Source organism: Ceratotherium simum, chromosome 10 (assembly GCF_057802395.1).
Source record: "Ceratotherium simum simum isolate JZ-2026a chromosome 10, ASM5780239v1, whole genome shotgun sequence".
In the NCBI taxonomy this organism is placed as follows: domain Eukaryota; kingdom Metazoa; phylum Chordata; class Mammalia; order Perissodactyla; family Rhinocerotidae; genus Ceratotherium; species Ceratotherium simum.
The window spans coordinates 37989686-38016887 of NC_141909.1; the positions used below are offsets into that span (position 1 = coordinate 37989686).

The 27202-nt window shown below is 34.2% G+C and overlaps 1 protein-coding gene across 2 annotated transcripts in view; it reads left to right on the plus strand.

The window, feature by feature from the left end:
- Positions 1 to 27202, plus strand: part of KLHL1 (kelch like family member 1) — a 348324-nt gene that overhangs the window by 300742 nt on the left and 20380 nt on the right. For both annotated transcript variants that reach the window (XM_014781788.2, XM_087435763.1), the window contains 2 exons: positions 7494 to 7656; positions 25221 to 25433. In XM_014781788.2, the coding sequence (XP_014637274.2) occupies positions 7494 to 7656; positions 25221 to 25433 (376 nt within the window). The remainder of the gene's footprint in view (positions 1 to 7493; positions 7657 to 25220; positions 25434 to 27202) is intronic.

Sequence of the window (27202 nt, forward strand, 5' to 3'; positions counted from 1 at the left end):
AATTCAGTACTATGATATACCTTAAAAATTAAATATGATCAAGAATAAATATAATTTTCTCCCAGAGGAAATTTTCTAAATTTAAAATCTTTTAATTGTCTTTCACACTGCTACACAATCCTTTCCACATCTTTAGAGATTCTATAACATCATATTCTGCATTTCAAACCACTGAAGAAGATTAATTTGTTCTTCTAGGCTTTAGTTGCCTAATTAGTCCATTCTTTCATTCTTTCTTTATTCTTCCATGGTCCATCCACTCATGTCCCTAGTGAATGTCTGCTAGGTCTAAATCACAGTTATAGATGCTTTGTGAGATGCAATAATTATCTGAAAAAAAAAATCTTACTTTCACAGAGACTGCAATTTCTTAGAAGACACAGACCCTAAGTTACCTTACTACAATCTAGAAAGAAATATAAACTTTATAAAAAAAATTATCAAACCATGGTTGCATTCTTTGCAGCTTGGTAAGTAAGAGAAAATTTTATCTCTGGAGACTTGGAGTTTTGCATGGTGGGCAGAATTTTGATATGTTGCCATAGGAGAAGATCTTTTGCGATATGGGGTACCATATAAGAAATGTCATGAAAAATAGGATACATGGAACTTTGATGAAACACCAAGTACCGCATTTTACTGTTTTCAATAATTTATGAATATACTAGTGGTAGAAACAATTTAAAAAAGGTAAGGCCATATATTGATCAACATATTATATCATATGATGAAGTTTTCTCTTTAATATTTTCTCAACAGTGGAAAATCCTTGAAGATTTTGAGCAGGATAGTCTGCTACAGGCAGAGTAATCTCAATCTCATAGAAACATCAAAAATCAGTTGAAGAACATAGATATGCAGGTAGTAAATCTAGTTAGAAAGCTACTGAAATGTATGATGTCAGAATAAAACAAGATAAATTATGGAGAAAACAAAAGGAAAAACATATTGTAAAAGATATTTCATAAGTAGAATCTCCTCTTGAAATCATCAGTATGTAAATGATTAATCTATTAAAATTCTGTGGAATTAATTTTAATATAAGGATTGATGACAGTCATTATATTACTGTAGATTGATATTTCTTGAAAGAGAAGATAGATCGCTAAAAGAGAGTTTTAGTTTGTAATGTATGAAATTTGTTAAAGTGCTAATCACAGGTAACAAACGTGTTTCCTTACCACTCCTCTGATACACAAAACTTATTTACATTTTAAAGCAAAAAAGAAAAATCTGCATTTTGCATTTGTTAGAATGGTTTTTGCCTTAAGCAAATAATTCTAGGTTAAGTCTGAAACAAAAAGTCATAGGTAATATACATTTTTTAAATTTCTATAATTACTTCTTAATAATTCAGTTATTAATAAATGTAGCTATAATTAATTTAAAGTAGATCTGCCCACACGTAGTCTCTTTCCTGTTTCTTTTCTGATAGGGGTGAGAAAAAACTTACAATAATATCGATTGCCCCTTTTTTATGGGTAATATAGAGCAGATAACCAGAATTTTCAAGTTGTCAATTGTCACTTTACAGCAGATAACCAAATTGGTAAAAGTGTATGGTTGATTTTTCAAAAAATTAATTTAGACTAACATTATTACACCTGCCTCGCTTGGCAAAAGTTGGTTCCTGAGAAGGGTGTGAATCAGTTTGGGTAAGTGGCTCTGGATCCTTTTGAACAAAAGGGATGGAGACCCTCCACGTCTGAAGGAAGGGGAATCTGTCCAGATGAACTAAGGAATTTCCACTCTGAGTCCCAATGGCAAAGAAAAGCAATGAGGCCCCAGTATAAAATACCTTCAGAGAACAAAGTAGACTTGGTGGTGGACCAGCTGAGCAATGTGCCTAAGGTCCTGGGGGTTTAGAGGGAGGAATTGGCCTGTGACTCCTTCACTCTATTGTGTATATATTTTTGCATCTTTTACATAAGTGTTATCAAACTATATTTGATTAGCAGCTTTTTCTTTTCTCACTTAATGTGGACAACTGTCAGTGCATAAAGAACAGTCTCTTTCTTTAAGTACTGCATATGTTATATCATGTAGTCACAATATAATTTATTTAATTTTTGCCATATAGTCTTTTTTATTTTTTTTTTTTTTTTTTTTTTTTTAAAGATTTTATTTATTCATTTTTTTACCCCCAAAGCCCCAGTAGATAGTTGTATGTCATAGGTTCACATCCTTCTAGTTGCTGTACGTGGGACTCGGCCTCGCGTTGGACGGAGAAGTGGTGCCTCCGGGCACACCCGGGATCCGAACCCGGGCCGCCAGCATCAGAGCGCGCGCACTCAACCGCTAAGCCACGGAGCCGGCCCTAATTTTTGCCATATAGTCTTAGTCAGCTCAGGCTGCCAAAACAAAACACCATAGATTTGGCAGCTTAAACAACAGAAATTTATTTCTCACAGTTCTGGAGGCTGGAAGTCCGAGATCAGGGTGCCAGCATGGTCCAGTTCTGATGAAAATCCTCTTCCTGCTTGCAGATGGCTGCCTTCTTGCTGTCTACTCACATGGCTTAGAGAGAGCTATCTCACTCTTCTTCAAAGCCACTAATCACATTATAAGGGCCCCACCTCACGACTCCATCTAACTCTAACTACCTCCCAAAGGCCTCGTCTCCAAATACCATGACATTGGTGTTAGGGATTCAACAAATGAATTGTAGAAGGACACAATTCAGTACATAGCACTCCTGTTGCTCTAGGATTGTATTCTCTTATTCTTTTAAGCTTATGCATCGGTGATAATGTAGTCCTCATTCCTAGTCTAGATTATTTTTACTATCCCAATTTTTAAAATCAGGTATACAAATCAAAATATTTTAGTAATCTGTTCAACAATAAAGGCTTTGGAGGACATTTATACTATCTTCATTTGTTTGTTTTCTCTTTCATTAATTTCAACTATTTTATTTTTATTCATGGTGTCTCTCTAGTGGCATCGGTTCATTTCACTTTCTAAATTGAAAAGATATTAAATATTTATTTTCTATCTTCAAAAGTTGTGTATTTTCAGGTCAACCCAGTGGCGTAGTGGTTAAGTTTGCACGTTCCTCTTCAGCAGCCCTGGGTTCCCAGGTTCGGATCCCAGGCATGGACTGATGCACTGCTTGTCAAGCGATGCTGTGGTGGCATCCTATATAAAGTAGAGGAAGATGGGCACAGATGTTAGCCCAGGGCCAGTCTTCCTCAGCAAAAGAGGAGGATTGGCAACAGATGTTAGCTCAGGGCTAGTCTTCCTCACCAAAAAAAAAAAAAAAAAAGTTGTGTATTTTCCTTTAAATCATGCACAGTTTTATACTAATCAATTAAGTCAAGTTAATTACTTGACTGTTCAATTCTTCAGATATTATTTTTCTACTATACCTCTCCAATACTAAGATATGAGTTTTGTTTGTTAGCCGAATCTGAAATTCTCTTTATTTCAAGAAATTTCCTTTCACATTAGTATCAAGGCTAACATATTTACTTTATTCGTTCCTCTTTTTTCTTTTCTTATTTATCTTAATGTGCTCCCTCTTATTCTTCCCTTAAGTCTTTAGATTTAGGAGATGCTATTTATTTCATTGTCTACTCTTATTAATTCGAATTCTCAATCTCTCACTAAAGGCTCTTTTGATGAGAAGTATTTGATTCCACTATTTTAAACCAAATATTTTTTCAAGCAAGGCACTTTTTCTAAATAAAATATTTGATTATCCCTCTACTTCCTCCCCAGCTCTAATAAAATAAAATATTCGGGAGTTCAGAAATTTTACAAGGAGATGTCCAAGTATAAATATTTTTTCTCATTAACCCTACCTGGAACTCAAGAATGTTTCAATCTGCATATCAAGATTTTTCTTCAGTTCTGGCAATTTTTCTTTCAACATATGTAAAATTATAACATCTATATGTTTCCATTTATTTCCCAATACTGCTACTATTCACATACTCATTTTCCATTTTCTTTCTTCCAGTCTATTTTCTTCCAGATACCCATCTATTTATATCTTTGTTCTATGCTTTAAGCTATTTCTTCCTCATTATTTCTCAAAGCCACTCATTTGAATTCTTTCCAACTATATTTCCAAAATTGTTTAGTAGAAAATAAGATATATTTTTTAAAAATATATAAATGCACACACTTTTTTTTGGTCTCCATAAATTTTCTTTTGTTGCTCCAATTAAAGTCCCTTAGAGTTTCTTTATTTTTAAACCATTTGGCACTTCTCTTGCAATTCTATTTAGATGGGTAGGTTTAGAGATTATTCTACTTTCCTCTCTGGCAGCTGGGCCAGAGTTGTGTCTTTTTTCCTTGAGGCGGCAATTCTCAGTGCTGGCTGCAAATTCAAATTACCCTGGCATCTTTTAATTATGGATGCTGAGGCCCAACTCAAGCAAATTTTATTACAATCTTTCGAGGTGGAGTTTATGTAAATATATACAAATATTTATATTGTATATAATATATCTAAGTTTTCTTTGATTAATTTAAGAGCTACTTTTTATAAGCTCATTGTGTCTCAAGTTTAGTTGATTGGAGTATCCTGATTGATGGAATTCTGACAGATGGTAAAAAAGAGCATGCCCATTGGGTCTGTTGTGATAGAGCAGTGAAAGCATCAGTTAATTTCCTGTTAAGGTTTTTGAACAGACAGAGGTTCCGTGTTCTGCAGATTATCTGTACTGTCCCAACCTCAGAAGATCGAAACCATGTGTTTTGTATTCTTTTGACTTCTTGGGAAACCAAAGTCAGGGAAGTTCAAAAAGGTATTTGAAATAAATGCAACCTTCTCTTTGGTGATGAACATCTATGATGTCAACTTTTTTCTTGGATTTACTTTTTTCTGATTCTTACCTCTGGACTCTAGTATGTCTCCCAGAAACTTATGTAGACCACAGAATCAATATTATAGTGATCACATCCCTCATCAATAAACACTTCAGTGATTTCCCTTTGCTTTTAGAATAAAATCCAAGTTCATTAGCTTCATGCTAATGATCTGTCCCTTTTTGATGGACATCATATCTTAAAGAAGAAAGACAGAGCATAAACCAATCAAAATACATTCTACTCAATCCAAAGCACACAAGCTACTCCAAATTATATTATATATCTAACTGGTACTCAGTAAAAAGTTGCTTCTAGCATCTCCTTAAAAACTTCACAGATGTTTAACATTCATCTTGTATTGAATTGTTGAGACACGTGAGTAACTGCATATACTTCTGTAAAAAGCTCGGGCGATACATCCATATCCTTTGGAAATTGCCCCAAACTTCACATTTACTCGTCCTTTCAAATCCCTATCTCTTACTTTGAGCTGCCTAAAGAAAGAATAACATTCAGAGTTTATGTCTTTTGATTTTAACTATCTCTGTATCAGAACTCTGTTCCTCCATGTGCATACATTACTGGTACATGTAAAATAGCATCCCTAAGATGAATGTATGTACAAGAGCAACTTGATATTCTAATCAGTTACTTTATCCTTTACTAAATTATAATTGCATAATATGTGTGAAGTGGACTTGCTTACTGTGAATCATGTACTTATTTCATTTTAGTGAAATATTCATTGAATAATATATATGAGCTCAATGAGGGAAGGGACTTTATTTACCCTGTTCACCTCTGTGTTCCTGGCACTGTATCTTTGGTACCAAGAACAATTCCTGACATATAATAGATATTCAATGAATAGTAGTTGAATAAATGAACAAATAAATAAGGTGTCATTTTTTACTTTCATATCATTGTTGAGAGACAGTTCTCCCTGGATCTCTCACATTTCTGGACAACTTTTTAGCAAGGCACTGAGTGCCCAAAAGGATGCTATTAAAGCAGAAATACTAGGAAGATAGAGATAGTTCCTATGTCCAGAGTGAAAAGCAGGCATTCTTAAAAGCATAAAGATAATGTCTCCTTCTGGAGTAATGGGCAGGTGTGTTTATTGACCATTGTAAATTAACTTCGTGTCATGTAATACAACCCACTGAGTGTCCAGGTTCCAAATGACCATTGTCAATGCAAAAAATTGCATTAGACAAACTTAAACAGATAAGAAAGACTTTATTCAAGGCTATTGCAACAGGAAAGAGAGGTCAGAACTAAGGTTGAATTCAACTTCATTGAAACAAAGGTGGGAGAGTTTTTAAAAGCTGAGGTGGGTGGGGCATCATGGGCCATCTATATTTGCTAATTTGCCTTACCCAAAGCTAAAGTAAATTTTCTATCTTCATGACAAGAGGTAGTTTTACAACTTGAAGAAAGGTACCACTGAAGTTAGACTCCTGCCTTCCCACAGAGACTGGAAGACAGGGGTGTTATCTTTTTTGATGATTACATTTAAAAGAGATAGTTCCCAGGTCCTTGAGAAAGACAGTTTTGGGTTGTAACACTGGAAAGAGACTTTTTAAAAGATCTACATCTCAAAGGAACAGAGAATAATTTGCAATCACAAGTTTCCCAAGTAAATGTTCTAAGAGAGGTGAGGTCAGGGCCCTAGAGACAGGAAGAATCCTGTCTAAACTTTGGTCAAGATGAGGGAAACGTCAAGGCCACCTTGGTCATTCTCTTTGAGTCACTCTATGGGAATTGGGGCTTGGAGAACCAGCAAAATAAAAAAATTAAAAAATGGTGATGTTCTGACTATTGCTGTTGTTATGAGTAATAACTACCTTTCCTCCCAATAGTCTTATGTATTCTATCGATACACATATACTTGTGGCTTTCTAACTTGTCAGTTGGCAAGTAGGGTAAAATTACAGATGCTTCAGAGTTCTTGACAATCAGGCATTGAACTTTGTACTTTGGGGGGAAAATTCATCAGAATCTCTCTACAGATAATGAGATAACTTCAGCCAATATTAACATGATTTTTAAATATTTAGCAACTGTTTAGCATTTAAGAAAGTTCAGCTATGAAGAAGCGAATTTACTGGAAAAGCAGTGTATAGGAGTTATATGTATCTTCCCATTGATGGCTCACTGTTAATCTGTCTTAATTGCTTGTGTTTAGTGATTTCAGCTTGTAACATTAAAGGCATCATATTTTCTAAACTTTAGGTAAGTTCACTGTGAAGTTATTGGGAAGCGAAAACACAGAGAACTCTACCCTGAAATTCAAATTGATAACATAATATTGCTTGATACAACATTGCTTAAAGTAACAAAGTACTTTAAACTGCAGTGTAGAAACATTGTTCTACAGTACGGGCACAAGATATATCATCTATGATTTTTAGAATTTGCTTCTTCGCATGGACATAAAGAAAGAAATTAGTTTTCTTTTATAAAGCATCTAGATCATATTATTTATTTTTGGTTCTAATGTTTTTACTTTAATGAATGATCCAATTAATAGTAAATAGTTTCTACCTCATTGCACAATTGTTTCTTAATGGCTAAAGCCTATACTGAATGGCCTCAGTTTTCACTATTAATTTGATTTTTAAAATTTCACTGTGAAATACATCCATTCAGTTTTCATATTTCCCGTGTTTTAGGTGTGACAGTACTTGAAGGCCCTATTTATGCAGTGGGAGGCCATGATGGCTGGAGCTATCTGAACACAGTGGAGAGGTGGGATCCTCAGAGTCAGCAATGGACATTTGTAGCCAGCATGTCGATTGCCCGAAGCACAGTTGGAGTAGCAGCATTGAATGGCAAGTGAGTAAATTTGTATTTTTTTCTCTGAAAAAAATTTTTTTGAGTGAATATTCTTTTTAAAATAACTTTTAGTAAGATGGTTCAATAAAAATTATTTTAAATATTTTAAATTTTTGATGTTGTTTTACATTTAGTCTTTATGGATAATTAACAAATCAAGACTGCATATTTTTCCAGTTGTCTTTGCATGTAAAACAGAAAACAAACTTCTTCACATTAATTGCTAGTTAAAGAAGTATCAAGTATATTTCATGAGACTTATGCACATTAAAGATCCACATATTTTTATCCTTTCTGGTAAAATGGCCTGAGGAGCCTTCCAAAGGCTACCAAAAGATTGATGCTCAATATATATATATTTTTCATGACACCAATCTGTCCACTTTTCACCATTTCCATTCCTATTACCCTAAATCAAGAATTCTCAGCCTCAACACTGTTGATATTTTGGGTCAGATAATTCTCTGTTGGGGGTGGGGCTATCTGCATTATAGGGTATTTAGCATCATCCTGGGGTTCTATCCACTAGATGCCAGCTGACCCCCCACCCCAATGTGACAACAAAAGAAGTCTCCAAACATTGCCTAATATCCCCTGGGGATGGCAAATACACTCCCTCTCACTCCCATGAGAACCGCTGCCCTAAACAGAGTTAATACGACCTCTGGCCTGGACAACTGCAAAAGCTGCCAACCTGGTCTCCCAACTTCTCTTTCCCCTACCGTCAATTTTCTAAAGCAGCCAGAGCAATCCTTTTACAAACGCAAATCATACGTCTGTCCTCTTCAAGTTCCTCTCCATGCAATTAGAATACCACGTATATCGGTACCTAAAGGAACCCACTGGATCTTAACTCTGCCTACTCTAACTTTTTTTCTCTATACATCAGCCAAATTGCCCTTTTATCTATGACTCAAACAGCAAGCTCTAACCCAACTCATCCCCTTTGCATTTGCTCGTTTCTTTGAGATGCTTTCCTACCAATCCTCACATGCCTGAGTCCTTCTCATTGTTCAGATTTCATCTCAAAATTTGTCCACACAGAGAGTTATTTGCTATCCATCGTATTTGAAATAGACTACCCTGCACGCTATCCCAAATTTTTTACTTACTGTTCTTGAAATTACTTTATTTCATAGTACGATAGTACATTATCATTTTCTGTCTCTTTTCACTAGCATACATGTTCAATAAATGTCGAGATTTTGTCTGCATCACTCATTGTTGTATCCCTGTGTTTAATACATGTTCACTGTTTTTACTGTAAATGTTGAATGAATTGCTGTATCCAATTTAGTTACTCTTAATAAGCTTTGACAATCTAAATGTTTTTCCTAAATGTGTATGTGTGTTTATTCACAAAGTTATTATTATAGCCCATTGCTAAAATATAAATAATCTGCTTCTCTCACCTAAATAGTAAATAAATAAATAGTAAATAAATTTTCCATGGCGTTAAAAACTTGGAAATTCAAATTTTATTGGTTATGCAGTAATCCATTTTATGGAAAAAAAGGAAAAAAACTGAATGTAGGTAACTAGTCTCTGACTTTTGACATCTAAAGTATCCAAATATATCTAAAATATTTACATCTAAAATGATATATATCTAAAATATTTCCTAAATTTTGATATTATAAACAAAGCTACATTAAGCACTACTAGATACTTATTTTTTGGCACATTTCTGATTATTCTTTCAGGAAGAATTCCTACAAAGTGAATGGAAGGAGAATTGGGACTGAATTATTTTCAGGCATAAAATAAATACTTGAATTCAACTTTTTCTTTGGTAGGATTGACCAAAAGCTTTCTCAATAGCATTACATGAAAAATGCTGTTTTTAATGCATCCTGATCAATACTTTGTGTTATCATTTGTCACCACTTCAAAAAAATTAATTTGTTTTGAAAAATATTCTGTTTAAATGAAACATTTTTTAATAGTGAGATTCAAGTTGGGCATATTGCTCATTCTACTTGACCAGGTACATTTCTATATTTCTATTATTATGAAACATTGCAGTATTTTCCACTTGCATCAATATTAATATATTGTGTCCATTTATTCTTTTAATTGTATATACTTTTGACACAAATTTCATGTTTATGTATTATATCACTCTACTTTTATTTATGGTTTCCTCAAGCTTAGGCTTCCTCAGGTTTATTTTAGGCTCAAAATTACATTCTGAATATCATATATGCTTCCCAAAAATCCCTTTAGAATTTTGCCTGAAAATAAATATTTACAAATTGATTAGAAAAAGATGTGAGATCTTTACATTTGAAATCCTTTAATCTGATAATATGGCCATACTTTTATCTCTTAAAATCAGCCTCTTTGTATTTTAGTGGTTTTTAATTATAGCATAAGTTTAATATTTTCCTTCTGAGGTTTATTCAGATTTGTATATACTTTTGAACATTTTTTATTATATGTTGGTTCATATACATGTATATGTTAATAATACACATTTATAGTCCGCTGGAGAAGATAGGTTATGTATACATGCTTATAATAGTCATCTTAATAAATGCATATGTTAGTTCTATTAATTTTTTTATTTATATAACTGATTTTCTAGGAAGATAAACATAGAGTAAACTAATAATGAAACTTTGTTTCTTCCTTCTTAATATTTACATTTGTTTCCATTTTTATTGTTTTGCTTTTATTTTTAGAATAACGACATAAATAGTACTGATATCAGGAGTCCTTGTCTATGACCTCCAATTGCAAGACGCTAGTACTTTATGGTCTGTGATGTTAGTTATTTGAGATACATACACTGCATGATGTTAAGGGCAAGGTTTATTATTGTCTGTAGTTTCCTTAATGGATATTTTATTTTAGAAAATCAATATTTGTTTTATGTTTTATTAAATTCCATCTAAGAATTTATGAAAATGATATATTTTCCTATTGGATTTATTCATGTGGTAATTTACATAAATATTATAATTGTAAACCATCATTACATACCTAAAATAAAACCAACTGAGTCATGTTGCATTATTTCTTAATATTTTGTTGCATTCTATTTTGTATGATTTTATATCTATGTTTGGTCTACATATATTTTGAAAAAACATTTCATAACATTTTCCATTATGATCTGAAGCTTATCTTAGCATAACAACATTATAACATGAATTGAGAACTTTCTACAATCTATCCACTATAACTATCTATAAACATGAGTGTATTTTCTTGAGCATGAGAAAGAAATGATAGAAGAAATTATATTGCACATTATCATATATATTCCCTTCAAAAGTTTTATTTTACTGAGACTCTAAAATTTAGCAGAAGGCAGTTGTACATTGCTTCTAATTCTGTAACTATTAATAATAATTTATTTTGCATTGTTATATCCTCCGTTTGTGTTGTTATTATTCTCCTAATTTGGTATTTTTATGTGTTAGCATTATTACTAAGTTCTTGTCTTAGCTTTTGTCAGTGTCATTATTTGGTTTTGTTTTTATTTTTAATCAAATGTGCATATACAGAAGCTACACTTGTTTTTTTATTCCTTAATTTGTGCTTGACTTAGTTTTATTTATTACATCTTGAAATTCAGAATTTAGCAAAAGATAGTATTAATAAATGTTTTTGTAGTTTATTCTTCCATAATATATCAAAATATTATTTATTCATCCTTCTGTAATTGGGCATTTTATTAGTTTCCACTTCTTGGTTCTTAAGAGTAGTGCTGCTGTGAACATCCTTATGTATGTCTTTTGTGAGCATGTGTACACATATCATCTAGATATAGACCTAGAACTGAAATTGCTAGGCTAGCACAGTATTCTTGTGCTCAGCTTTAGCAGATAATGACCAAAAGATTTTGAAAGTGGTTTTCCTAATTTATCCACACATTAACAGTGTATTAGAATTCTGGATACTCCATACCCTACTGACTTGATAATGACAGTCTTTTATCTTTTTTATCCATTCTGGTGGATAGTGCTATTACATTCAGTTGATGATTAATGAGATTAAGCACTTTTTTATATGTTTATTAACCATTTGTATATCTTCTTTTTGAAATATATGTTCAAGTCTTTGGGTTTTCCATCCTTTTCATTTTGGTTTGTAGAGTTCATATATTTTGGAAATTATTTCTGGATAAATGTATCTCACTATATTATTATTATTATTACTTTCCAGGAAGGATATGTTGATTATATAACTTATTAGACTTTATGTCTAAAAAGGGACTTTCCTGTGTCTTCACACTTCGATTGCAAATTGGCTTGAGTAGTCTAATGTCACAGACTTGTATGTATGGTTAAAATTCAGTAGATATTACTTACTTATCTTTTGCCATTTTTTTAATGGAGATATGTAAGTCCAGTAAGTTTTAATCTTTAATATGTGTTTTTAAACCTTAATTATTGTAGATGTTTTGACTCTATCAGTGAGAGTTCAGTCAAGAGACAGAAATCACACCAGTCATTTATCAGTTATTCTAAACAAAGGTAGTTTAATATAAAGATTTGTTAAGTAGGTATAAAAATTAACCGAAAGTCAACAAGACAACATTGTAACATAAACGTACCAACTGAAAGAAAGAGCTACAATGCCTAGTGCTGGGAAACAAAAAGAAGAGATTGTAATTACTAACATTTAGAAGCCTGGAGGAGGGGCTCTGTGCAGTTGAAACCCAGACATCTGTGTTTGGACCACTGCTTAGCTGGAGCTGGTGTCTCTGAACTCTGAAGAGGGGATCCTGGGTCTAGAACCCAGAACTCTGAGAAGGCGATGCCAGTTTATTGGTGCTGATAGGTCTGAGTGGTCTCAATGAGGTTGATTTTGCAAGTTTTGAAAACTGCTGATCGGATGCAACTGGATGCAAGAAGAAAGGATGGGGTGACGTTCACAGGAATAGGAAATGAACAAAAGGAGCAAGACCCTCTCTCCCCCTCTGGTCTTCCACTATCCCTCTAGCACCCATTATTAATGTCACAACCTAAAACAGGGAACCAGGTGGCAAAGCAGAAATGTGGTTTGCAGAGTTGTAGCCTCTACATGAAAAAACAGAGTAGAGAGAATGTGGAGCTGAGACACAATAGCTTAATAACTGGCACATTCTTCTCGAAATGCAAAATGTTTACCATGGTAGATAGAATCTGATGGCTACTTTTCGTTCTTTTAACTTAATACTTGGAGATTCATTTTTGTTTTTTGTGAGGAAGACCAGCCCTGAGCTAACATCCGATGCCAGTCCTCCTCTTTTTTGCTAAGAAAGACTGGCCCTGGGCTAACATCCATGCCCATCTTCCTCTACTTTATATGGGACGCTGCCACAGCATGGCTTAACAAGCGGTGCATCAGTTCGTGTCCGGGATCCAAACTGGCGAACCCAGGGCCGCTGCAGTGGAGCGCACGCACTTAACTGCTTGCGCCACCAGGCCGGCCCCTGGAGATTCATTTTAACAATCTCCACTATGCGTGTTTTCTTCTATGCAGGAAAGTTTTTATCTACCGAGAAATTTTTTTAAATTGTTCCCTTTCTCATTATTCTAGTCATTTGGTTTTGGAATATATATTTTAGTATGTATTCATATTAGTGGTTCTATGCATATTTGAGCACTGATTTCTTTTCCATAAATTATTTTCTCTCCAAGAATTTTATTTATTTTCCACTTAACCTGGGAAATGTTTTCCTCCGCATTGTAGATTGAATCATTGCCATTTAGTTTATGATTTTTATTATTTCCAATGCAGACTTAAAATTTTGCATTTTAATTTTCCTTATATGATATCCTTATTTGACACATCTCTTTCCTATCCACTTCATATCCATCTTATTCAATTAAGTGTGCTACCGTGTTTTTTTTTTTGCTGAGGAAGATTCACCCTGAGCTAACATCTATTGCCAATCTTTCTCTTTTTGTTTGTGAGCCATCGGCACAGCATGGCCACAGACGAGTGGTGTAGGTTGCGTCCAGGACCTGAACCCTGGCCACAGAAGTGGAGCACGCTGAACTTAACCACTAGGCCACCCGAGCTGACCCTCAAGTGTGCTATCTTATCATCTTATTTTTAAAATCTCTTGTATCACCAAATGTACATTTTTCTAAATTTTTTTGAAAGCACAATTACTTATTTTTCTCACAACACTCAAGTTATAAAGTATACACTTTCTTTGCTCATGTTATGGAAAGACTCTTACCCAGGCATTGTTCTGTTGTGTTTTGTTTTTTGACGTCCTCCTTGTGATTTGTCCTATCACAGAGCATGTAAGTCTTTTAATTTCTCTCACAATATGTTTAATTCCTCTCAAAATCCTACTCAAATATTTTGCTAAAACTTTAATTAATATTAGTATCTATTATTATTTCAAAAATCTATTAGATGAGAAAGAAAATATGGAGCAGGATCATAGAAAGGCAAAGCAAATTACTACCTGTCAATTCAGTTTCATTTATGTGTTTGGTAAAACTACTTTTCTGCAGCATAGTTTTATCTATCAAACTTTCCACTAGTACCATCTTCAATATCAGATAATATCTGTACACGTTCCTACTAGATTCCTTTTGGCTATAGTTGTTGAGAAAAATCCAGAATGTTTCTATCACTGCTGTTTTGGAAAACTAATGTGTAGGAGTGATAAGGAATTAAAATTATATATACCCAAATGATCTCATAGTGATGGGAAGCTACATAAAAATTGGTTAAGGGTGTTCTTCCAATAACTGCCTAATTATACTGAGATTTGTGAGAAGAGGGAATTGAAATTTCTTACCAACTTTTAATCTGATCTCATCAGCAAATTGTCTAAAAGAAATTTCTTGGACTTCTTTCTATATGAATTAGGTACATCCCATTTCCCACTTCTCTTAATACATTTTTAAAAGTTTGTTATATCTTTTAATAGCGGTCACAGAAAATATATTTTGATTGTGTTAATATTGTCATTTTACTCAATGGAGAATATATTATTAATATTATTTTTCTCCCTATGTTTGTCTTTTCTCTGGAAAGAAGCATTACAATATTTTTTCTTTAAAAATCACTAAATTTGGAAATTAGTAAAATTTCACATTCTTTTATATTGAATATTAAAAAAAATGATCTGCAGGCATATCTATTCATGGATAGTAAAACTTACAGTAATAGAAAGGATGTTTCTCTTGGATGTTAATTTTCTTAATTCTTGCACAGAAAAGCACAGGCTTTATTTCTGCCTTTTTACTTTTTCTAATATTTATACATAAGTAACAGTCTATCTGTTTATTTGGTGACTTTTTCTTACCACTTACATTGATGCTAATGATTCACTCCTTGCATTCTTTAGAAAATGGATATTTCATTGACACAGCAAATTTGCTCAACAGGAATGAGAAATATCCTTACCTCTTCATTATCTTATTCATTTGCTACATTATTCTGTAAGGAGAATACACATGCACACACATACATGCACAAATTATATTAAAGTTTTAATACATCACTTATTCTAGATTTTTTATAATTACCTTGCATTATAGCTGTGTGATACTTCCTTAATACATTACTTTGAAATATCTTAATATATATGTGTTTTGTTGTAAATCTTCTCCAAACTTAATCAGTAATATATGGCATAAAAATCTAATAAATAAAATATTTAAAGGACAATCTTGTAGTAAACTTTCACATACTGTTATAACTGAATTATCTATACAATTGCTTTTTTTTTCTTGGTTTTAAATATACTTTATTTTATTATTATTATTTTTTTTTGTTTATTGCAGTAACATTGGTTTATAACATTGTATAAATTTCAGGTGTATATCATTGTACTTCTATTTCTACATAGATTACATCATGTTCACCACTCAAATACTAATTACAACCCATCACCACACACATGGTGCCGAATTATCCCTTTCGCCCTCCTCCCTCCCCCCCTTCCCCTCTGGTAACCACCAAGCCAATCTCTGTCTCTGTGTTTGTTTATTGTTGTTATTATCTACTACTTAATGAGGGAAATCATACGGTATTTAAGGGGGGAAGCTCCCTAACTCATTCTACGAAGCTGACATTACCCTGATACCAAAACCAGACAAGGACAACACAAAAAAAAGAAAACTACAGGCCAATATCACTGATGAACATCGATGCAAAAATCCTCAACAAAATACCAGCAAATTGCATACAACAATACATTAAAAAGATTATACACCATGATCAAGTGGGATTTATACAATTGCTTCTAATGTTCCTTTTAAGGTGGCTACACATGAAATTCATTATTCAGTTGTTTTTCTTGGCCTTGTGTTTTTTGGTCAACTAAGATATTTAATATCTTAAGAAGCCCTGTTTACTGTAACACCGTTCTTCATACCAAATATTGGAATGTGATAGTATTTAAAGTTTTTATTCTTGAAATTATGTTTTAATTAACTACATTTTCCCAAATTTTAAGCCTATTCTATGAAAATGTTTTGAATAATTTCAGTTTTTACTTCAAATAATCTTTCTCCTTCAAATCAAAATAGTACAGTGCTCATTTGGGTATCTTTTTTTCCCCAGGTGTGGTTGAATGTCCTCAAAATTCTATGGTTTGATGACTGTCTATTACTGTCTAGTTGTTTTTCCTGTTTTACTCAGAGAGAAACATAATCACTAGAAAGTGACCTTTCACTTCTGACCCATAGCAGAAAATTGTTTCAACATCACCTTCTGACAGTATAAATTTTTTCTCATCTCTACTGAAGTGATTTTTTTTCCTCTTGTTTTATTTTCACATCTCACTAATGTGTCATTCGAACCTGACTGTTGCTTCTCTGAATATTATTTTGAATAATTTTCGCAATTAAGACTAATAAATGCTAGTGAACAGTCCTCTTGAGTTTAGCTTATTTATGATACCATTTGTAGTGGAAAAACGAGACATTAGTTCACAGCTTAAAATTAATGAGTGTATTCTGATGGATTCGAGAGCAAAATTTTACCAATTTCATGAAACATTTTGGTCAGTTTTCCAATAAGACAACTTAAGCTGAGTGGTAGATATGTCATCTTATGCCAGCACAACCACAGACTTATTTGATGAATAAAGAAAATACAACAAAATAGTGAAGAGACATTCTGGTGTGGTGGTTGGCCATATAAAACCTCAGACTCCCCAAATAATATCTACACTAGTGATTCTTTTTGTTTCTTCTTTGCTCTTTGCCTTAGCTTGGTTCTTTCAAACTTTGCTTTGCAGCTAAAAAGTCTTTCTGGTTTGTTTCTCTTTATTTCCTGCGTTAGCTCATAAATCAGATACTCGTACTGCCTGAACACATCCATAAATAGGCTTGAATTTTAATAAATGTATGCTACAGCCCCTAGAAAATCTGCAAAACAGAGAAAAACAACTGGGTTTGTTTCATCATTCATCATGGCAAAACTGATTCACTCATTCATTCAAAACCTCATGTTAATAATACTCATGGGGCAATTGCAATTTCTGTGCAGCCTGAAGCTTATACAGCTTGATGTATCATGAGAACAGGAGTCAATGTCTGTTGTTTTCTCCAGCATGTCCCAATATCTAGCACAGTACCTTAAGCTTCAAGGCCGTCACTTAATGTGGTGCCTCCAAGACACTGTTTCTATTTTTGTTTTTGAATTTGGTATTCTTTTTCTTAAAGATGGAACCCCAAATTATACATATGTTCCCCAACTTACGAAGGTTCGACTTGTGATTTTTCAACATTAAGATGGTGTGAAAGCAATATGCATTCAGTAGAAACTGCAGTTCAGTTTTGAATTTTGATCTTTTTCTGGGCTAGCCATATGGGGTGCATATTCTCTCGTAATGCTGGGCAATGGCAGTGAGCCGCAGCTCCCAGTCAGCCATGGGAACACAAGGGTAAACAACCGGTACACTTACAACCATTCTGTACCCAGACAACCATTCTCTTTCTCACTTTCAATATGGTATTCAATAAATTACATGAGATAGTCAAAACTTTGATAGGCTTACAGTTTGCCCAACTGTAGGCTAATGTGTTCTGAGCATGTTTAAGGCGGGCTAGGCTAAGCTACGATGTTCGGTAGGTTGAGCATATTACATGTGGTTTTGACTTACAATATTTTCAACTTACGATGGATTTATTGGAATGTAATCCCAACATAAGTCAAGGAAGATCTGTATAAGATTTTGTATGACAAGAAATTTGTATTAAAATTGTATTATGTTTAGAGTCACACGTTTGGAAAAAAAAGAAACTTTGTTTTCTGAGTCTCAGTCAGGACTAAGAGGCTCAGGAGGTTTGTAATTTGCCTCCTAGAAAAAATAATTTTTAAGCGGGGGCTTAATTGATTAGCAGATTTCCAGAAAGTGGGGAAGTCCTCCAATGAGAACAAACAATTTGTGTTAAGTCTCTGAGTGTGAAATACAAATAAAAGGAAGAAAAGTTAATTTTGGCTGGAACATAATGAGAAAGCGTGGCCTCAAAAGATTGGATAGAAAGGCAGGCCCCAGGTCATATAACAAGTGGCTAAGGTAGATAAACATGTTATAAAAGGTTAAAACAGAGCCGTGACAGGGGCTGGCTGGGTGACATAGTGACTAAGTTTACTGCCTCCAGTTTGGCAGCCTGGGGTTCATGGGTTCAGCTCCCAGGCACAGTCCTACACACCGCTCATCAAGCCATGCTGTGGCGGCGTCCCACATACAAAATAGAGGAAAATTGGCACAGATGTTAGCTCAGGAACAATATTCCTCACCAACAAAAAAGGGCAGTGACATGGTTGCATTTCAATTTTATGAGGATCACTCTGGCTGAAGAATAATTTATAAATGTTCAAGGAAACTACGAAACTATTAGAATCCCATCATAATACAGTCATGTACCACATAAGGATGTTTCAGTCAAGGACAAACTGCATATACGATGGTGGTCTCATAAGATTAGTACCATATAGTCTAGGTGTGTAGTAGGCTGTACCATCTAAGTTTATGTAAGCACAATGACAAAATAGCCTAACAGCACATCTCTCATAATGTATCCCTGTGGTTAAGTGACACATGACTGTAGCAGACTGACTATAATGTATTCTAGAGGTTCAAATGGATTATTTGATAAATCATGCCTCAGAACTAGAATGTATAGCAACAGCAGACAAATGATTATGACTCACTGTTTGAGCATAGCCACTGCCAGACCCCTCAGTTTGGAACACAGTATCTTTTATGACTTAGACCTCTCCTTCCTTCTCCAGTCTTCACCCTTGCCACTTGCCTTACAGCCATCCTACGTCCCAGCCATACTGAATCACTCAGATTCCCCGAACACACCTTGATTATTCACACACTTTTGCTTTTTCACATACTCATCTCTCTGTCTTGATTTTCCTTCCATTGTTTTTTTCATAATAATTTGTGCCTGTTGGCTTAGTTTTTCTCTTCAGACTTTCCCCTGATCTTTGGATACATTTGAAAACTCTCTAGAGTCAGAGCCTAACACAACTCTACTTTTCTACGTGCATTAAGTTTCATGTGGCAAGAATAGTGCTAACAGGATTGAGTGTATTACACTTGAGAACAATAGTGTCAGGAAGTATATATTTTAATAAAAACGTATTAAGATTTTATTTTACCTAAATAAAACCTAAATAACATCATTTGTAGTATTTTCCATCATCATAGCCTACTTTATGCTGTACCTTCTCCACTAACCTATTTTTAATTCATTCATTTAAAGTTAATTTTTCCTTCTTTTGTGTTCCCAAGACATATAATTAATACTTTTCTCTGCCATTTGTCAAAAGTTTATTTCAGTGGAACTTAAACAGGTGCTTTTTCTTTGACAAGTTCCATAGAATCACCCCTTTTCAAAAATTGGAAACCAGTCCTTCATTGATTTTTTAAAAAATTTTACAAACATATACTGGCCATGGTGATATATCAAAGAAAATAAATCAAATCTGTCCTCAGAGAGCTTACATCATATTAAAGGCAAATAGTAAACAACAGAACAAAAGAAGGAAATGCAGAGTTATAATAGGTGTAGAGTGGGCGTTGGCAAGGAACTTTGGAGGGATTGAGATTGAAATGACCGTATCTACCAGGTTTTGGGCTGGTGAATTCTATCAAGTTTGGGATGTGGTTAATTGATCTAAGTTAATTTGCATACTTACAATTGTCAAATTCCTTTGGGAAATATGGGCACATTCTAATAAATAAAGATAAGTGGGTTCTACCAGGCTTCAACCCACAACCTTGCTTACCAGCCATATATTATAATGTCAGCAAGTCTCAGACTGAGTTTGCCACATGTGTCAACATTTCTTAGTAAGCAGGATACAACCTGTTGTTGTAAGCTTAATGAAATCCAGCTTACTGTACTGTAAGGCACTCCAACAAGCACTTCTCATGAAAAGGTTCACTCAAAGGCACATGCAGGAGTATTCTGCTAGCAGAATCAACAAGCCTTCTCATGGGACCAGATTAAAGAGTTCTCCATCAACCGGGCAACAAAGGATCAAGCACAGTTCTGAATCTAGGGAGTTGCTCCAAAGGTGTTAAGCAGGGATTGTGGAATTCTTATACTTTTATTATGCAAGGGAAGGGATGCCTAAACATTCTTTCTGGGTAACCATATATAGTGAATGAAAATTATATATAATATCACAGGCTAATCAGAAAAACCTTCAAATATTTAGATAATGGTTTGGAAGAACTGTTTGTAGCCATCCCTGAATTATACACTATTGATAAAGTATGACAAATATTAAATAACTTTATCTAGGATACAGATTATAAATAATGTTAAATTTCTTGGAAAAAGACAAAGTGGGATCAGGAAAGACTTTCTAGTGGAGATACACCTAAATTGATTAATGAGTAATGAATGAGATGAATGCAACTTACAAGATGGATTCTTAAAAGGAAAGGATGTCTCCTTCTTCTGCTTTTCCTTCACGCTACTGTTTGAACTGTGGTTGTGATCGCTAGGACTCCACCTTGGGACATCAGGACAAGGGGGTTTATAGACAGTTCTCCATGGGGTTTTAGCATTACTGCACTTTTTGCAAACAAGAAATATCAGCAACTTTTTTCACACTGTCCTTTCAAGGATATTTGAAAATCAAACAGCTTTGGAAGATAGAGATGGTGTCTTTCTTTGGGGCAGAGAACAGATTTGTTCTTTGACCAGAATGATAAAGATAATATCTCCCTTCATAGCTAAGATTGGGCAGGTTTGCTGGCAGCTCCCTTTAAAGGATTAGCAGTTCCTAAACTCAAGGTTCTTTAGGTATGGGAAAAGCCCACTATGTGTGCAACATTCACCTGAGTCTCTCTCTGTCACCATTAAGGGGTTTGGCGGAACAAGGAGAACCAATGTGAACATGAAGCTCAGGCTGGCTGTTGTGCTGTGAATAATACAGTCGTTTCTCTCTGATCCAGGAGTCTTATGTCTTCTGCCAGTGTCTATGAAACTGTGGTAGGCTAATTTGTTAGCTTCCAAGTAGGGTAACATTTCAGACTCCTCACAGTTCTTGAGGAAGGTTCATACTCTATAGATGATACGTTAAAAGTGGGAAGCATCCTGGGTCTCAACACCTGCAAAGCCACTTTACACACACTTGAACCCAAACCCTAACTAATACAGAATTTGTTTCCTCCAACGGCTGTATTATATGTACTAGAATGTAAAATATGTGGTGATAACATGGATGGGCACCTGGCAACTAGGTCTCAAACATGGAGACCTCGTTGCTAAATATTAGGTAAAATTCATCTGTATGCTGAATAAACACATAAGTTAGGGAAAGTAGTAAGGACGTCTCAGATTCTTGCCATTCTCAGCACAATTCTACAAAAGTTTACTTAAGACGGGGATATTTCTGATCTGCCAATTTTTGGTTTGCAAGGGATAAACTGGTCAATGTTCATAGCAAACTGAACTATGAACTTGATGATTCCTAAGAATGTTATTTTTCTATCCTTTTCTCACTGTCTCGGAATGAAATCCCAACTCCGTAGCATGGAAACCTACCCACTTCGCTCTCAGTCTAATCTTTTCATCTTACCAGCTGCGTCTCTTCTTTCCCCTCCTTCGCGACCACCCCTTCCATCAATATGACATATCTGCCACTCTTTATTTATCACTCGCCATGACCTTTCATGCCCCTTGTCTTTACACATAATGCTTTCTCTATGTGTAATGTTTTCCCCCATTTCATCTTACAAATTTCCACTCATCTTTCACCTCTAAGTTAAAATGTCACATTTCCTTTCTTGCTATGAAACTGTCAGCTGTCACTTCCTATGTTGTCAGTGCATTTACTTCTAGCATCAGATTCTTCTCTGCTCTTCAGATTCTCAACATCTAGTTTGTCATTGTAGTGAAACAAAGCAGGGAATCAGTCTATGATTAAATAGATTGTGAGGGCAGATCTGAAAAGATAACCTTTGATATTGTCCATGAAGTTTTGTGTATACATTGTAGCTTTTATTCTAACTGCTTAAAGTATATCTTTTGTATTCCTTGGTTATTTTTATAACTTTAACAATAATTATAGCAATAGTTGTTATTTATTTTTGCATTCTAGTTCTCAATTATTTAGCAAATTTTTGTTTCAGAATAAGTGGATTATTGAAAACGGTTGATAGCATATATTTGTTAGACACATAATTTTCAAAATATTTTCAAGTATTGAAATACATCTACTGGTTTTAATAACGGATCCACAAAAGGACATTATTATCTCTTCTACACAAATTGCAATTTTCTCATTTCCTTTTCAAAGCTTGTTCCTGAGGCAAAATTCAGTGCATTTACTCTTTTCAACTAATTTTGCACTAGTATTAATCAATAATTTGTATGATATTATGAAAATTACAATAATTTCATTGTTATCTGTAGACTGTATAATACAATGAAGGACATTAAACGGGATATATATTAAATGAAACAAATCACTGATAGCCTAGCTTTGGCTTTAGTAAATAATTTATAAAATAAAAGCTGCTATATATCAAACATTCGCTTTACAAAAGGAACTATCAAATATTATGTCTTTTTTATTGAGGCATTACATAAATTTCTTTCTTGTATAAACTCTTGAGTTATTGGATTTTATTAGGGGCGAGTTCACACAGAAAAAAGAGACTGAATAGTGATTTATACTGTGCATAATTATATTAAAGAAGTCACTGATGTTGTAACTTGTGAACTCTTTGCAGGAACATTTTTATTTCCAAATAGAAAGCTATGGTAACGGGCTCAATATTTGACTTCCATAATGTAAGCAAGATGTCTAATTATCCTTACTTTTTATAGACATTTAGCTATGTATTTGTATATCTTAGCATTCTTTAATCATTTCAAAAAAAGAAAATGTGTGATTTATTATTGCATAGAAATATTTTAGTATCAGCAATGCTGAGTTCAGATAAATCAATAGTAATAATTTATCACTGTAATCTGTATAAATAAATAGAGCAGCTGGAAATCAACCATTCCTTTAAAACAGTAGGAAAAAAGAGGAGGATACTTTTATATATAAACTATGTACAGGGACTATGCTAGGTGCCCTGCATGAAGATACTTACCCAATAAGTAAAATCCTTGCAAAAAAATATTTAGTTTAATTTTGATAACAATATCTCATTATATAATGCCTACTTTTGTTAGATCTTCAATTTATTGAAACAAATAAATGAAGTCCAAATTTTAAGAAGTGTTTAGGATGACAAAAAACTTCTGAGGGAATAATTATTTCACTTACGGGTGCTTCTGCAAGCTAAATTGTCCAATACTTGTCTTTCAAATTGCTTCTATTGGCTAATTTCAATATATTGCAAGATTGAGAGCTGGCAGGCAACTTGTGAGTGATCAAGCAAAGAGGTATTACATTCATAAAGGGAATACTTGTGCAATCAGGAACATTCTACCATGGCAGGCATTAAGAGAAACATAAACAGCTTTAAAAAAAAAGGTCTCCAGGATTTGAAATCAGTTTAAACATCATATTTTAGAGTCATTAAAGGATATTAAAGCATGAATTTTTAAATCTAAGACCTGAATATTTTATATACTAAGTAATAATGTCTTCCTATGCATTTACTTAGAAACTAAAAAGTGTAGAGTTAAGTCTATTTACCGATACATTCAACATAATGTTCACTGGTAAAGCAAAAATATCACATCTAATCTTACTAAGATATATGCAAGTCATACCACTCCTCTACTCAAAATCCTCTTATGGCTTTGTGTTTCACTCAGAGTAAATGTCTGCAAACACTTGTGTGAGGTCCACCCTGCATCCCCACTTCTCCCCTCCTCTGCCCCACGGCCCACAATCTCTGCTCCAACCACGCTGGCTCCCTTGCTGCTCCTGGAACTTTGCATTTACTGTTCCGTCGGCCTCGAATCTTCTCCCCCTAGATATTCCTGAATTCACCTCCAACCACTACCATCTTCAGGTTGTTGTGCAAGCATCGTCTTCCGAGTGAGACCTTTCCTGATCATATATTAAAGTTGTAACCACAACCCGGACTCCCACCAGTTGCACTCCTGACTCCACTTCCCTGCTCCTCTATGTTTACAGCCCTCAGCACCTTCTAAAGCAGTACATAATATGTATGTTTATTGCATATATTATGTCTACACCCTCTTCCAGTAGAATTGGGTGCAGGGATTTTTTTCCTGTTTTGTTCATGGATATATTCACAAAACTTTGGATAGTGTGTGACACAAATGAGGCATCCAAAAATATATGTTAAATAAATGAGTAAATAAATAAATGCAACTCTGTACCTTACTGTGATGAAACTTCATGACTATAATCAAACAGGCAAGAACTATTTTTATTAGGAATAGACAATGTATTTCTAATCAGTTAAATACCGTTTATGCCGTAGTACTTATTGTCCTGGGTTCCTATCACACTTCTTACTACTGAAATAGCAAAATGAGTGTATCAAGTAATTTTCAGCAATATTCTGTCAACTAACATCGTTGTACCCTATTTTCCTATAAAGTCTGTCTCTCTGTGTGACACATTAGCTATAGTATAGGCACTGATTAAGAAAGCTGGTATTATGATAATATTTGTTTAGATTGTTCCATTTATTCAGTGTTCTAAACTGTGAGGTCAGAACACTAGGAGTAGGCATGATTTATATACTGGCAAATCAACTGCTGATCAACAAGTAAGACAATCAGTTTTCTTCTGATTATGGTCATTTTCAAGAAAATTTGAGGTAAATTATATCTTATTCTATATTTTAAATAGCCATTCCTCAATATTTATTAAAATAATATATAAACATGATTTCATTATTTATGCAAGAAGCAGTTTAAATCTAACATTTTAAAAATAATAGAGCTTATAAAAGTATAGTTGTTTTAATTTCATCTGGTATACTGCATATTAGAATGATGGGAATTCCAGGCGTATGTAATTATTTATAGAGTACCTTTAATAAAAATTTCCATGTGAAGTAATATATTTTTAACACATCTGAGGCTCATACTGTGAAAGAAAATTTATTTTTAAAGGACTTTTTCTACATTTTGTCATACGGACTGTAATATTAAATCATATTTTTCCAATTGTGTTTTTAGATTGTATTCAGTTGGAGGTCGTGATGGAAGTTCCTGTTTGAGTTCAATGGAATATTACGATCCTCACACAAATAAGTGGAACATGTGTGCTCCAATGTGTAAGAGGAGAGGGGGTGTTGGAGTGGCCACCTGCGATGGTTTTCTTTATGCAGTAGGAGGTCATGATGCTCCTGCTTCGAATCACTGTTCCCGGCTACTAGATTACGTAGAAAGGTAAGACCCCAAGGACATGGAATGCAAATTACATTGGTACCTAATTCAAGTGATTATAAAAACTGTATAATTTAGGAAAGGTAAATTCAACTCCTGGAGCTGCATTTTTAGTCTCTCTCTCTCTCTCTCTCACACATACACACACACACACACACACACTTTCTCTAGTTTTATTTTTTCCTTCCTCCCTCTTTCCCCCCGTCCTTCCATCCTGCCTTCCTTCTTTCCTTTCTTTCTTCAACTAACATTTATTTAAAGCCATACAATTTTTTTTCACAAGGTCCTAGAATAATCTTTAAATTTCTCCTTAATATATTTTAAAAGGTCCATTAAAATACAGTTTTAATAATTTATTAAATTTATGAATGTTTGTTGGTTCTTTTGTAAAACTGGGTATTTTTTTTTATTGTTCTGTTCATCCTGTCTTATTTGTTCTACTATTCCCTTCAAATTCTCAAAGGTGAATTATGGACTTCTTCGTTATATGCCATAGCTTTCTTTTCTTTTCTTTTCTTTTCTTTTCGTGAGGAAGATCAGCCCTGAGCTAACATCCGTGCTAATCCTCCTCTTTTTGCTGAGGAAGACCGGCTCTGAGCTAACATGCCATAGCTTTCTTAATGTAAGATAGACTTATTAGAACTATATTGTCTATAATCCTGATGTATGGAAGAAATATAGGGCCTCTTTTAACTCTTCCTAAAAATGGCAGGTGCACAGAGGCTGGAGTGAAAGGGTGCCTTGGTTCCAGGCGTGGTCCAACAACCCAGACACTTCCTGGCATGGTTATAGCTGAGTTCTCTTTAATGGCTATGCATCACTTAGAACTATTATATTGTGTGTAGCAACAATTAGAGAAACTTATGATGCTATTTCCTATTACACGAGGGTACATGCTGATATGTGAGTAAGTGAGAATAGGGAATATCGAGGTTAATTGTTTTATCAACCGGAATAAGATAAGTAATTCTACTGTAATGAATAACTTCAAAATTCTCAGTGACTTAATACCATAATGCTTTTTTCTTACTCATGCTACATGTCTATGACAGCTCTATATTATTACCCTGGTACCCAGAATGACATATAAGCTACCATATGAGCACTGCTAGTCTTCATGTCAGAAAGGGAAAGCCAGAGAGTAGTACATTGTTTACTTGTTCTTAAAGATTCTGCCTTCAAGTATTATAATTCTCCTTTGTTCGTACTTTGATGACAAACTAGTCATACGGCCACAGAAAACTTCATGAGGGTAGGAGGACAGTATCCTAACTTTTACCTGGGAGAAAAACAAGAAATGTTTGTTGGATCTCACAGATGACTACAACAATTTTCCTCAATATTAAGAAACCACATCCTTTATACTCATGCTTGCAAGAGGTACAGTCAATGGAGAAAGGTGCTCTCTCTTAAGATATTTTTTTAAGGATATGTGATTATTTTTACTGAGGATAAAGCCGTTGACAAGAGATAGCTTTTAGTGAACAGGCTCTGTTCAAACCTAAGCTACTTCTTGGATAAAATTCAGAAACATGTTTAACTATATTGCTACTCTATGAAATGGACTGTAGATTTATGGTTCTATCCACATAGAGAAGAGCATTAAGCCCACCAGACTTTCGTTCCAACATTCTCTTGTCCAGTGAAGTTTGGAATCACAGGTGTTACAGTGAGGACAGTGGTCAGAGTTCAAATAAATAGATGTATACTTGTATATACAAAAAGATGCAATCATTTATTTCAAAAATACTGCTAATAGACTGACAGCTCAT